This window comes from Nothoprocta perdicaria, unplaced genomic scaffold (assembly GCF_003342845.1).
Source record: "Nothoprocta perdicaria isolate Ctin4 unplaced genomic scaffold, notPer1 scaffold_42, whole genome shotgun sequence".
NCBI lineage: Eukaryota > Metazoa > Chordata > Aves > Tinamiformes > Tinamidae > Nothoprocta > Nothoprocta perdicaria.
In genome coordinates, this window is record NW_020455666.1 from 230,557 (window position 1) to 242,694 (window position 12,138).

The 12,138-nt window shown below is 65.3% G+C and overlaps 1 protein-coding gene across 1 annotated transcript in view; it reads left to right on the forward strand.

The window, feature by feature from the left end:
* CACNA2D2 (calcium voltage-gated channel auxiliary subunit alpha2delta 2) overlaps positions 1–11,119 on the forward strand; it is a 133,548-nt gene extending 122,429 nt beyond the window's left edge. Inside the window, exons 11-39 of the mRNA XM_026046049.1 lie at positions 326–484; positions 645–752; positions 978–1,056; positions 1,130–1,179; positions 1,254–1,343; positions 1,443–1,511; positions 1,594–1,668; positions 1,839–1,913; positions 2,301–2,372; positions 2,524–2,595; positions 2,795–2,856; positions 3,722–3,798; positions 5,041–5,061; positions 7,049–7,109; positions 7,756–7,853; positions 7,938–8,028; positions 8,183–8,245; positions 8,339–8,442; positions 8,520–8,618; positions 8,695–8,789; positions 8,880–8,927; positions 9,008–9,079; positions 9,237–9,389; positions 9,473–9,525; positions 9,682–9,737; positions 9,817–9,940; positions 10,028–10,137; positions 10,253–10,341; positions 10,985–11,119. Coding sequence (XP_025901834.1) covers positions 326–484; positions 645–752; positions 978–1,056; positions 1,130–1,179; positions 1,254–1,343; positions 1,443–1,511; positions 1,594–1,668; positions 1,839–1,913; positions 2,301–2,372; positions 2,524–2,595; positions 2,795–2,856; positions 3,722–3,798; positions 5,041–5,061; positions 7,049–7,109; positions 7,756–7,853; positions 7,938–8,028; positions 8,183–8,245; positions 8,339–8,442; positions 8,520–8,618; positions 8,695–8,789; positions 8,880–8,927; positions 9,008–9,079; positions 9,237–9,389; positions 9,473–9,525; positions 9,682–9,737; positions 9,817–9,940; positions 10,028–10,137; positions 10,253–10,341; positions 10,985–11,119 — 2,460 coding nt within the window. The remainder of the gene's footprint in view (positions 1–325; positions 485–644; positions 753–977; positions 1,057–1,129; positions 1,180–1,253; positions 1,344–1,442; positions 1,512–1,593; positions 1,669–1,838; positions 1,914–2,300; positions 2,373–2,523; positions 2,596–2,794; positions 2,857–3,721; positions 3,799–5,040; positions 5,062–7,048; positions 7,110–7,755; positions 7,854–7,937; positions 8,029–8,182; positions 8,246–8,338; positions 8,443–8,519; positions 8,619–8,694; positions 8,790–8,879; positions 8,928–9,007; positions 9,080–9,236; positions 9,390–9,472; positions 9,526–9,681; positions 9,738–9,816; positions 9,941–10,027; positions 10,138–10,252; positions 10,342–10,984) is intronic.
* Positions 11,120–12,138: the final 1,019 nt, after the last annotated feature.

The following is a 12,138-nucleotide window of genomic DNA, read 5'->3' on the forward strand; positions in this document are numbered from 1 at the left end:
CCCTCGCAGCCCCCTGGCGAAGGGGAGCGCGGGAGGTCGAGCCAGGAGGATGAATGAGGCAGGAGGCTGGTGGATAGGGCACGTTGAGGGCAGCTGATTAGAGGATTTGGGCTCTCATCCCTTAATGCCCGGCTCATTTTCCGCCCCGCGGGTCGGCGCTGCCAGGTGTGTCCGTGCTAAACTGCCTGGAAACGTCCCAGCCGGTGACCTGGATCCGCGTCCGGTCTCGGAGCGACCTTCTGGACCGCCGAGCATCCCGCCCCGGCGAGGGCACCCCCGGGGTGCTGGGCACCCTTGTCTCACGCCCCCCTCTCCCCCGTCCCAGTTCAACGAGAAGGCGAAGCCGGTGTCGTGCTTCAAGCACCTGGTGCAGGCCAACATCCGCAACAAGAAGGTCTTCAAGGAGGACGTGCAGGGCATGGTGGCCAAGGGCACCACYGACTACAAGGCCGGCTTCGAGTACGCCTTTGACCAGCTGCAGAACGTGAGTCGGGGCCCAGGGGGAGACCGGGCGCGCGGCGCTGGCRTAGGGGCACCCAAGGGTGCTGGYGCTCCGGGGACATCTCCCGGGCTCTTCAAAGGGAGCCTCCCGAGTGCCCCGTGCGGCGCGGGCGCCCCGAGCTGCCCTCCGCCTTGCCTTGCAGTCCAACATCACGCGCGCCAACTGCAACAAGATGATCATGATGTTCACGGACGGCGGCGAGGACCGCGTGCAGGAYGTCTTCGAGAAGTACAACTGGCCCAACAAGACGGTGAGGAGGAGCCCCGGCGGGGCCGGGAGCTRGCACGCACAGGGGTACCAATGAGCAGCACCCGACGTCTCCGGCTTCATCGCCGTTTGCTGCCACCTCGTTTGCTGGCCKCTGTTTGGGCCGCTGTCCCCATAATGGGACACCCTGGGCCCCATTAAAGYGCCTGCCCCCGTGGCGCGTTGGGCAGGGACGGGGCGGGTGGCAGCAGCACCGCTGTCCCCATAGGTGCGCGTCTTCACCTTCTCCGTGGGGCAGCACAACTACGACGTGACGCCGCTGCAGTGGATGGCCTGCGCCAACAAAGGTGGGGATGATGCCAGCAGGCCGCCCGCGTGCCACCRCTGCCCGCCGCCTCCACGTGCCTCTCTCCCCCCCAGGTTACTACTTCGAGATCCCCTCCATCGGCGCCATCCGCATCAACACGCAGGTGAGCCCCCGGCGCCCTCCTCGTGCCCATCCRTGCCCCACGCCCCCCTGATTCCCTTGCCCGCGTCCCCGCAGGAGTATCTGGACGTGCTGGGCCGCCCCATGGTGCTGGCCGGGAACCGGGCCAAGCAGGTCCAGTGGACCAACGTGTACCAGGACGCGCTGGTGAGGCCGCGCGGGCTYGGTGCACGACGCTATTTGTGTGGCCCGAGCAGAGGGCCGCCCTGGGGACACTGTCCGAGCGCTGTCCCGCTGTGCACGCAGGGCCTGGGCCTCGTGGTGACGGGCACCCTGCCCGTGTTCAACCTCACGGAGGACAGCAGCGACAGGAAGGTAGGATCTCGGAAGGTAGGGGTACCCGGAGCCGGGCTCCGGCGTGGCCCTGACGCCGCCGCTGCGCTCGGCTCCCCCGCAGAACCAGCTCATCCTGGGCGTGATGGGCATCGACGTGGCGCTGAACGACATCAAGAAGCTGACGCCGCGGTACAACGTGCGTGTTCAGCCACGTCTGCTGTGTTTAACCCGCGTTTGGGCTGCCTCGCCCGCCGCGGGCGCCGCGTGGCCGGGCTGGGGACCGAGCTGTTGCAGTCCCGCGGGGACGGCGGCGGTGCCGTCGCGGGCTCCTGCCCACGGGGCCGCCCCTCCGCTCTCCTCCCGCAGCTGGGGGCCAACGGCTACGTCTTCGCCATCGACCTCAACGGCTACGTCCTGCTGCACCCCAACCTGCAGCCCCAGGTGAGCAGGGCGCTCRGGTCATCCCCGTCGCATCCCGCGCTCCCGGCGCGGCGCCGAGCGCGGGGATCCGTCCCCGGCAGCGAGCCGGCAACGAGGCAGTGAGCGACGGCGGCGATCAGGGCCCGACACGTCTCACTGGCAGGAGCGTCCCGCTCGGCGCGGCGCCGTCGTTAATCGGCAGCGGCGGAGGCGCCGCGGGGATTGATTTGCTTGTCCCCAGCCCCGTTCTGCCTAACGAGGCTCCCTGTAGACATGACGGGTGCCCACGCGGTCCGGTGCTGGGGAGGGAGCCTTCCCATGGGGTGGTTTGGGCTCCCTAACGCCCTGTCGTGAGTTGCTGGGTGGTGGAGGTCGCAGCCCTTGCCCGTGTCCTCCTCGTTGCTGCAGATCATCAACTTCCGCGAGCCGGTGACGCTGGATTTCCTGGATGCCGAGCTGGAGGACGAGAACAAGGAGGAGGTGGGCAGGGCGTGTGGTGCCCACGTGGTCCTGGCCGAGCGCTGAGCTCCCGGGGTGACCCGGCCCCACGGGACGTTGTCCCCTGCCCCATGGGGTCACCGGTGCCATSCCGCCGGCCCCCTCGTCACCTCGGCTCCTCCGCGTGCCCTAGATCCGCCGGAGCATGATCGACGGCAACGACGGGCAGAGGTTCATCAAGACCCTCATCAAGTCCCTGGATGAGGTAAAGAGCCACCGGGTCCCCTCCAGACGAGGGAGGTCCCACCTTGTCGCAGCGACAGCCCCGGGCGCCGGGAGCGCGACGGACGCTCCAGACCCCCGGTGCCGAGGACGGTGTGGGGCCAGGGTGGCAGCCCATCACCGCGGGGCGCCGGGCGGCTCCGGGCTACCGCGACGCCTCACGCACCCTGCCCGCCCCACAGCAATACATCGACGAGGTGTTCAGGACCTACACGTGGGCGCCCATCAAAAGCACCAACTACAGGTGAGCGCCACTGCCCGCTCGGGTGGCACGTGGGTGACACCGGTGATGGGTGCTCCCGGGAAGCCCTGCCCGCTCCCGGCTATTCCCTAGGGATTTCCCGGGCTTTGAACCTGGACGGGGCGCGCAGCAAGTGTCCAGGATGGGCACAGCACGTCCAAGATGAAGAGCGGGTCCAGTAACGTGAACTGGGCTTGCTTGGGCGCCGTCACCTGTGTCACGCTTGCCAGGGGGCACCGTTCCTGTCATCTACACAGAGGTGCCACCACCTCTGACATCTATACAGGGGTGTCACCACCTCTATCATCTCTGCAGGAGTGTCACCACCTCTGACRTCTATGCAGAGGTGCCACCACCTCTGACGTCTATGCAGAGGTGCCACCACCTCTGACATCTATACAGGGGTGTCACCACCACTGTCATCTCAGCAGCAGTGTCACCACCGCTGACATCTCTGCAGGGGTGTCACCACCTCTGACGTCTATGCAGAGGTGTCACCACCTCTGATATCTACACAGTGGTGTCACCACCTCTGTTATCTACACAGAGGTGCCACCACCTCTGACATCTATACAGGGGTGCCACCACCTCTGTCATCTACATAGGGGTGTCACTACCTCTGCCATGTGTGCAAGGGTGCCACCACCTGCCATGCTCACCAAGGTGCCACCACCGCTGCCAACCCCGCAGCTTGTGCTCCCATATCTCAGGGGAAGCTCATGGGCACCAAAGCCACCGCTGACCCCCCGTCCCCTCCCAAACATGGGGCCAAAGTGGCCCCAGAAACCAGCGTCTCTCCCAAGAGCTGTCCCCAAGGTGCCGTGTCCCCAAGGTCCCGCCGCAGCCCGTGTCCCCTCTCCCTCCGCAGCCTGGGGCTGGTCCTGCCGCCCTACAGCACCTACTACATCCAGGCCAACCTCAGCGACCAGATCCTCCAGGTGAAGTGTAAGTAGCCCCTTCCTTGTCGCCTTGCCCTCGCTGCCATCCTTCCCCCCGTCCCCTCCCTCCCCGAGCTGAGAAATGACTTTTGGGGGTTAAAAAAGGCCTAAACGAGCAAAGCCGGAGCTTGGCGCTAGGCAAAGGAGACCGGAGCGAGCGCCGGCCGAGGGCAAAGCGCGACCTGCGCACGCACGTCCCGTAGGAAGCGCTGGCCTGCGGCCTTTGGGGGAGCCCCGGGCGGCCTCGGCCCCCCGTGCCCCCCAGGCCAGCGCGGAGCCGCCAGCCGCTGCCGGAGGTTGCATGGGTCTTTTGAGTTTCCTTTCTCTTTATTTTCCTTTTATTATTTTTTATCCTTTTTTAATTATTATTTTTTATCCTTTTTTTATGGTTTTTATGATTTTTTATCCTTTTTTTTCCCTTTTTTTTTTTTCTCTCTTTTTTTGGCTGTTTCTCCTTCTTATCACGATTCTGTGGTCGCTGTCGTCGTCGTCCGGAGCCGCTCCCGCCCTTTCCCGTCGACGGCTTCGAGTTGCGGCTCTCGTTCCGTTTCCGATGACCCTGTCGTACTCGTGTGTTAGCCTGGCCCCCCCCAATCCACCCCCCCCCAAACCCCATCCTCTTCCTCCCCCCTTTCCCCCCCTCTTCCCAGAGCCTTTTCTCCCGGCACAGGACGCGCCGCTTCCCAGGGCCCCGTCCTGCCGGGAGGAGCCGGAATCTTCCCCCCTGGCTGCCCCTTGTCCCCATCCCCGGTGTCCCCCGGTCACCGGCACGAGGGTCCCGTCCGCGGGGCGCCCGCCGTGCCCCCCCCAGCCCCTCCGTCTCTTCCAGCCTCCAACTTTGCATGTCCCGCTAACGCCGTGGGAGCGTTTCGAGATCGAGACTGTTGCAAGTGTTTGCTACTGACTCTCATTTTTTTTTGTTGTTTCTTTCCTTTGGAGTATTGAATATATATATATATTTCTCTAGTTATTTACATTTTTTTTTTATTATTATTTATTACTTCACTGTGGCCTTTTGTTTCCTTTACTGTTGTTCTTTCTTTTCTTCCTTTCCGTTTTTCTTGGTGTCGTTTTCCGCAAGAGGTTTCCTTTCGGTATGATTATGATGCACAATATTTTTATTCAAACGGCGATTGAATAAAATATTGTCTGTGCCCCCCCTCCCCCTCCCTCCCCCCCCCTTTTTTTTTGTTTGTCGTTTTTTTGTTTGTTGTTTTTCTTGCTTTCTCTCTATGGTGGATTCACACAGTACCAAACATCAAAATGAAGGGCAAGTATTCTCAGTCTTAGACCACTCACCTCCTGCCACCCGGTCCTGTCCCCCCCTTCCTTTCTCTGTCCCCCCCTCCTCGCCCCGTGTCCGGCCCCATTCACCACCACTGCCCCTGCTTGCCCATCTCCCTGCCCGTCTGCCACGCCGAACCCGCACACCGCCACCGAGCCCTTCCTCCCTTCCTCCTCCCTTCCTCCCTTCCTCCTCCTCCTCCGGCTCGCCCCTTCTTGGAGAGCCCCCCCTTTGTCTTGTTATGTCCATGAGAGCTTTGCCACGACGAGCCGCCCACTCCCTCCCGCAAATCCCCGCGGGGCGCCCTCGGAACGAGCAAAACCGCTCCGTTTGGGGACGGACGAGGTGTTTTTGGGGGGGGTTTCTTTCGGTTTGTTGGTTGGTTTTTCCTGTTTCTTTGTTCTGGAGCTAGTTGGGTTCTTTCCTGCTCTTCCTCCTCTCCCGCCCTCGCTCCTCTGCTTCCTCCTTCCCAAGACAACTCAACCTGAATGGGATAGGGCTGTGCAGGGAGGGGGGGGGATACACAGGGGGCGCTCCCAGGATCCGTCCGTCCATCCAAAGCATCCTCAGGGGGATCCAGGGGGCACGGGAAGCCCCAGATGGGCACCACCACCAAGGTGGCCTCCAGGGAYGGCTTGGTCCCCAAGCGCCATGCGTCGGTGCTGGGACCGAGCTCAGGTTCAGGTAGCCTTGGTCTAGCGTGGGGCTGGACTCACAAGGTCCCCTTGCTACCGGGACACTCGCCCAGGACGAGATGGGACAGGGTGGGATGGGATGGGACACCAGAGGCCACCGGGATGCTCGGGAGGCTCCAGCGGCCRCTCGTCCCTTCAGCCCTGTCCCGTCAGCCTTGAGTTGCCTCTCCCGGCACCCTGTGATGGCAATGCTGATGGACAAAGTACGAGTGTTTGTACCCCTTGCCCTTCCTCCTCCTCCTCCTCCTCTCATCGGCTTGTACCCAGCCCCTTGGAGAGCAACAGTCCAACCTGCGGCTGGGCCTCTGCCCAGGGAGGGACGCGGGGACAGCGGGAAACGGGGACGATGGATCCGGGGACAATGGATATGGGGTCAATGGATAAGGGACGATGGATCCGGGCCGATGGATCCGGGACAATGGACATGGATATGATGGCTATGGGGTGATGGAAGCGGGGACGGCGCGTGGCCTCGCCGCAGGGCCGAGCCTCCGGTTGGACTGTCCTCGCACAGGTTCCCTGGTTTGGCCATGTCGATGCCTGACAAATATATATATAGATAGATAGATAGAGACACACGCACCTTTTTGTTTCATCCCCGTTGCTCCGATCCGCCGCCRCGGCGGCCCCGAGCCGCCCGCCGGCGCCGGCACGCGCTGCCGAGCCCCGCGCGAGCGCGCCCGCCACGCAGATATATACATGCAGATATATACATCTATATATGTGCGCGCGCGCGGCACCCCGCCTCGTGCCACTCAATTGGATCCGATGGCCAAATCGCCCCGGCGCGGGGCCTCCCCGGCGGACGGCCTCCCTTCATGGACGGCCTCCCTTCATGGATGGCCTTCCTTCATGGACGGCCTTCCTTCATGGACAGCCTCCGTTCTTGGACGGCCTCCCTTCATGGATGGCCTTCCTTCATGGACGGCCTTCCTTCATGGACGGCCTCCCTTCATGGATGCCCTCCCTTCATGGACGGCCTCCCTTCATGGACGGCCTCCCTTCATGGATGCCCTCCCTTCATGGACGGCCTCCCTTCATGGACGGCCTCCCTTCATGGATGGCCTTCCTTCATGGACGGCCTCCCTTCATGGATGCCCTCCCTTCATGGACGGCCTCCCTTCTTGGATGGCCTCCCTTCTTGGACGGCCTTCCTTCATGGACGGCCTCCGTTCTTGGACGGCCTCCCTTCTCGGCCAGCCTCGTCCCCCCCGGCGCCCCGCCGTGCCGGTGCCTCCGCGCGGCCCCCGCCGGGTAACGTGGCTTTTCTGTTGCAGATTTTGAATCCCTGCTGCCCAACAGCTTTGAGTCGGAGGGACATGTGTTCATTGCGCCCAGGTAGCTTTTGCGTGTCAGCTCGCCGAGGTGTCGTCACCGCCGCCGGCGCCGTCCGCCTCCTCCTCGCGCCCGTCCCCACCGCCCCGTYGTCCCCGCGTGTGTGGCCGGGCCCCGTCCCCCTCCCCGCGGGCGCTTATATATGTACGGCGCCCGCCGGCCGCGTGCATATATAGGTATAGTTTCTGAAAGGCGCCGCGGCGCCGCACCGGCGGCCACGGCACGACGGCATCATACAGTCGCGCCGCGGGCACCGCGTGGGGACACGCGCGTGTCCCCACSGCCCCGGCGCCCACGTCTCGCCCGTGGAGAGGCAGGGAGGTTTGTCCCGTGGGTGCCGGGCGGCACCCTGGGCTTGTCACGAGGGGCTGCTGAGGTGAGGCCGGCCGAGCCGGAGGCCGGAGCGCCCGCTCCGACTGTATGATCCGCCGCGGAGCCCGCCGTGCGCCCTGGCCGCCGGTCCCCTTCAGAAACCGTATGGGCCGTTGTGTGGTCTGTGTCGTCCGAGCGGGGCTCCCTGCCGAGGCGCCCCCGAGCGCGGCGTCGATGACACGAGTGTGTGAGGCCTCAGCCTCACGGGCTCCGCGTGCCTCTTCCGAGCCTCCGAACGAGCCGTGTTGTGTCCCCCCCTCCTCCTCCCCGCTCCCAGAGAGTATTGCAAAGACCTCGACCTGTCGGATAACAACACCGAGTTCCTGGAGAACTTCATTGCCCTCATGGAAAAGGTGACCCCCGACTCCAAGCAGTGTGAGTAGAAAGGGCCGGGGTGGGCAGGGGCGGCGCCGCGGGCGCTCCTGCCTCCAACCTCCTCCTCCTCCTGTCATTCCTAAGGCGACAACTTCCTGCTGCACAACCTCATCCTGGACACGGGCATCACGCAGCAGCTGGTGGAGCGCGTCTGGAAGGACCAGGAYCTCAACACGTAGGCACCGGCGTTGGGTAGACCCTCAACACGCGGGCGCCGCCGTTGCCCTCCCTCCCGTGGCGAATCCCCACCGCAGAGGGTGTCCCGGGGTGCGCTCGGGTGCCCCCCGGGATGCGGGGAGACGATGCGAGCGCCCGTCCTCGCCCCACAGGTACAGCCTGCTGGCCGTGTTCGCGGCCACCGACGGCGGCATCACCCGCGTCTTCCCCAACAAGTGAGTGCCCCCGCGCGAGGTGCCCGTAGGGACCCCCCGGCAGCCTTGGGGGGCTGGTAAGAGCCCCCCGTGGTGGCACCCGCTGCCTCGCAGGGCCGCGGATGACTGGGAGGAGGAGCCGGAGCCCTTCAACGCCAGCTTCTACCGGAGGAGCCTGGACAACAAGGGCTACGTGTTCAAGCCGCCCTACCGGGACGGTGGGTGCTCTGGGGCCGGGCGCTATGGGGCGGGCGCCGAGGGGAGCCGCCACGGGGCTCACGGGCGGCCTCCGCAGCCGCCGACCGGGGGCTGGAGCTGGACAACGGCACCGTGGGCATCCTGGTGAGCACGGCCGTGGAGCTCAGCATCGGCGGCAGGACGCTGAAGCCCGCAGGTGGGCCGGGGCGGCGCGGGCGGGCGGGCGCCGTGGGGCCGAGCGGCGGCAGCCTCACCGCCCCCTTCGCCCGCAGTGGTCGGGGTGAAGCTCGACCTGGAGGCCTGGGCCGAGAAGTTCAAGGTGCTGGCGAGCAACCGCACGGACCGGGACCAGCTGGGCGCACGCAGGGTAGGGCACCCATCCCGTCCCATCCCGTCCCATCCCATGGGGCTCGCCGGGCCCAACTGTGGGGCTAACGGCCTCCGCTCCGCCCCACAGTGCGACCCCTCCACGAGCTGCGAGATGGACTGCGAGGCCAACAACAAGGTGGGACGGGGGGCGGCACGCGGCGCCCGCGCCCTGCCCGGCCACCCTGCCCCGTCCCCACCACCACCCTCCTTCCCCAGGACCTCCTCTGCGTCCTCATCGACGACGGCGGCTTCCTGGTGCTCTCCAACCAGGAGGACCATTGGTTCCAGGTGAGGTGGGCCTCCCAAAGCTCCTTGTTCACCCTGTGCCCCATGAGTGACCCCAAGGAGGCTCAAACCCAACGTCCCATGGGATATGGAGTAGCTGAGGCTCAGGAGMCCGGCGCGCTGGCCTCAACCTCCCTTTGTGTCCCTCTTTGTGCCGCAGGTGGGCAAGTTCTTCAGCGAGGTGGACGCCAACCTCATGTCGGCGCTCTACAACCACTCCTTCTACGCGCGCAAGGAGTCCTACGACTTCCAGTCGGTGTGCGCRCCCGAGGCGCAGAGCAACACGGGCGCCGCCCCGCGCGGCGTCTTCGTGGTGAGTGGCCGCGGCGCCGGGCGCGGCGCGCGCCGGGCGACGCCACCGGGCGGGCTCAGCGCCTCGCTCCGCTTCGCCCCTAGCCCACCATGGCCGACTTCCTCAACCTCGCCTGGTGGACCTCGGCGGCCGCCTGGTGAGTGCGCCTGCGGGGACACCGGCCTCTCTGCGGTGACACCCGCACCCTGGCTCTTGCCCTTGGGAGCCCGTTCGGTGGCCCGGGCCTCCCTGCTGGTGGCCTCCTGGCTGGTCCAGGTGCCACCCTCTCGCCAGCCCTTCTCTCCKTGCGCAGGTCCCTGTTCCAGCAGTTCCTCTACGGCCTCACCTACAGCAGCTGGTTCCAGACAGGTGAGTCGCGTGCTGGGCGGCGCGGGCGCTGTCCCGGCGGGGCGGCGGGCGCCGCGGCCCCACGTCCCACCACCCGCAGAGGACGTGGCGGCGGACGGCGCGGAGGCGCGGGAGACCAGCTGCATCATGAAGCAGACGCAGTACTACTTCAGCACCGTCAACGCCACCTACAACGCCATCATCGACTGCGGCAACTGCTCCAGGTGGGGTGTCCTCCCCACCGGTGGGACACGTCGCGGCGGCGCCCGCGGTGCCGCCCCGGCCAACGCGGGGCCCCTTGCGCCCTGCAGGCTCTTCCACGCGCAGAGGTTGGCCAACACCAACCTGCTCTTCGTGGTGGCCGACAAGCCCATGTGCAGCCAGTGCGAGTCCGTCAAGCTGCTCCAGGCGGAGATAAGGGGTATCCTCAGCCGTGTGGGGGACGCCGGCCGCTGCCATGGGGGGCTGTGGCAGTGGGGAGGGCGATGGGGGGGTCCCCCGCCAGCCTCCCGTTGTCTCCTTGACCCGGCGCCAAGCTCCGCCGCGGGACCCCAACCAGTGCGAGCTGGTGGACAGGCCGCGCTACCGGAAAGGCCCCCACATCTGCTTCGATTACAATGCAACAGTGCGTGGGCGCCGTGGGGCGCGGGGCCATGGGGCGCCCGCGTGGGCAACAAGCGAGATGGGGCTCCGGGGGCAGCAGGGCTATGGGGTGACCTTCTAGGGGGTCCAAGCCATGGGGTGCCCGGATAATGGTGCCATGGGGACCCTGAGGAGCAGTGATGTAGGGTGAAGGGCAGCAGGGCTATGGGGTGCCCTCCTAGGGTGTTAGTGCCATGGGGTGCAGGGCAGCAGGGCTCTGGGGCTCTGGGGTCATTGCCATGGGGTGCAGGACAGCAGTGCCATGGGGGATCATGGGGCAGTGGGGTTCATAGGGTTCCATGCCATGGGGGCCCTGGAACAGCGGGGCCACAGGGTGCCCACATGGGGGTTTCAGTGCCATGGGACCCCAGTGCCATGGGGTGCAGGGCAGTGGGGCTATGGGTGCCCCCCTGGGGTGTCATTGCCATGGGGTGCAGGGCAGGGGGGTTATGGGTGCCCCCCTGGGGGTCATTGCCATGGGGTGCAGGGCAGCGGGGCTATGGGTGCCCCCCTGGGGGTCATTGCCATGGGGTGCAGGGCAGGGGGGTTATGGGGTGCAGGTCAGCAGGCTGCCACCCCACAGCCCCACCGTGCCCCTCGCACACAGCCCCCTTTTCCCCCCGCAGGAAGATACCTCAGACTGTGGCCGCGGGGCTTCGCTGGCGCCCTCGCTGGGCGTCCTGCTCGCGCTGCAGCTGCTGCTGCTGCTCTGCGCCAGCGCCCGCCGGCACCCGCTGCCGCCCGCGGCCTCCTGCCTTTAAGCGCCCGCGCGCCCGCCCGCCTCCTTCCCGCGCCCGACGCCATCTCCATCCCCTTCCCAACGCGGCCGCACCGGCACCGGCACCAGGGACCCCCCTCGGATGCATCCAAGGAGGAGCCAACGCTCACACCGACGTGTCTTCCCGGTGATGCCAAGGGGGGCCTATCCTGGTGCCACCAATGGGACCCATCCCGGTGACACCAACGGGACCCATCCYGRTGMCACCAAYGGGACYCATCCYGGTGMCACCAAYGGGACYCATCCTGGYGCCACCAATGGGACTCATCTTGGTGCCACCGATGGGGCCCGTCCTGGTACTGCCAATGGGGCCTGTCCTGGTGACACCAATGGGACCCATCCCGGTGCCATGAACAGGACCCATCCTGGTGCCACTGACAGGGCCCATCCTGGTGCCACCAATGGGACCCATCCCGGTAGCACCAACGGGACCCATCCTGGTGCTACCAACGGGACCCATCCCAGTGCCACCGACGGGACCCATCCCGGTGCCACCAATGGGACCCATCCCGGTAGCACCGATGAGAGTCATCCCGGTGACGCCAACAGGATCCATCCTGGTGCCACCGATGGGGCCCATCCTGGTGCCACCAGTGAGACCCGTGCCGGTGCCGCCGTCGCCGCTCGCCTTTGCCCAAACCGCTCGTCTTTTTTTAAGCCTGTGGATTTTAAACCGGAACGTCTTTCTACATCCCGTTCCCGACATTTTAGCTCCCGGAGAGTCCCGGCGTTCAGCGTCAGCAATGGGGACATGGAGAAAAAAAAATAATAAAGAGGAAAAAAAAAAAGGGAAAAAAAAAAAAGGAGGGGGGAAGAGAAAAACAAATGAAAAAAGAGAGAAAAAAAGAACTTGCCGTGAGCGTCCTGGTCGGTATGAGTTATTTTGGGGACCAGGGGAGGACGGAGGGTCCTGGCTGGGGCAGCGGCACCAGCATCACCAGGGGCCAAAAAGGAGGGCAAAAACCCCCAAAATTCAAAAAAAAAAAAAAAAAAAAAAAAAAA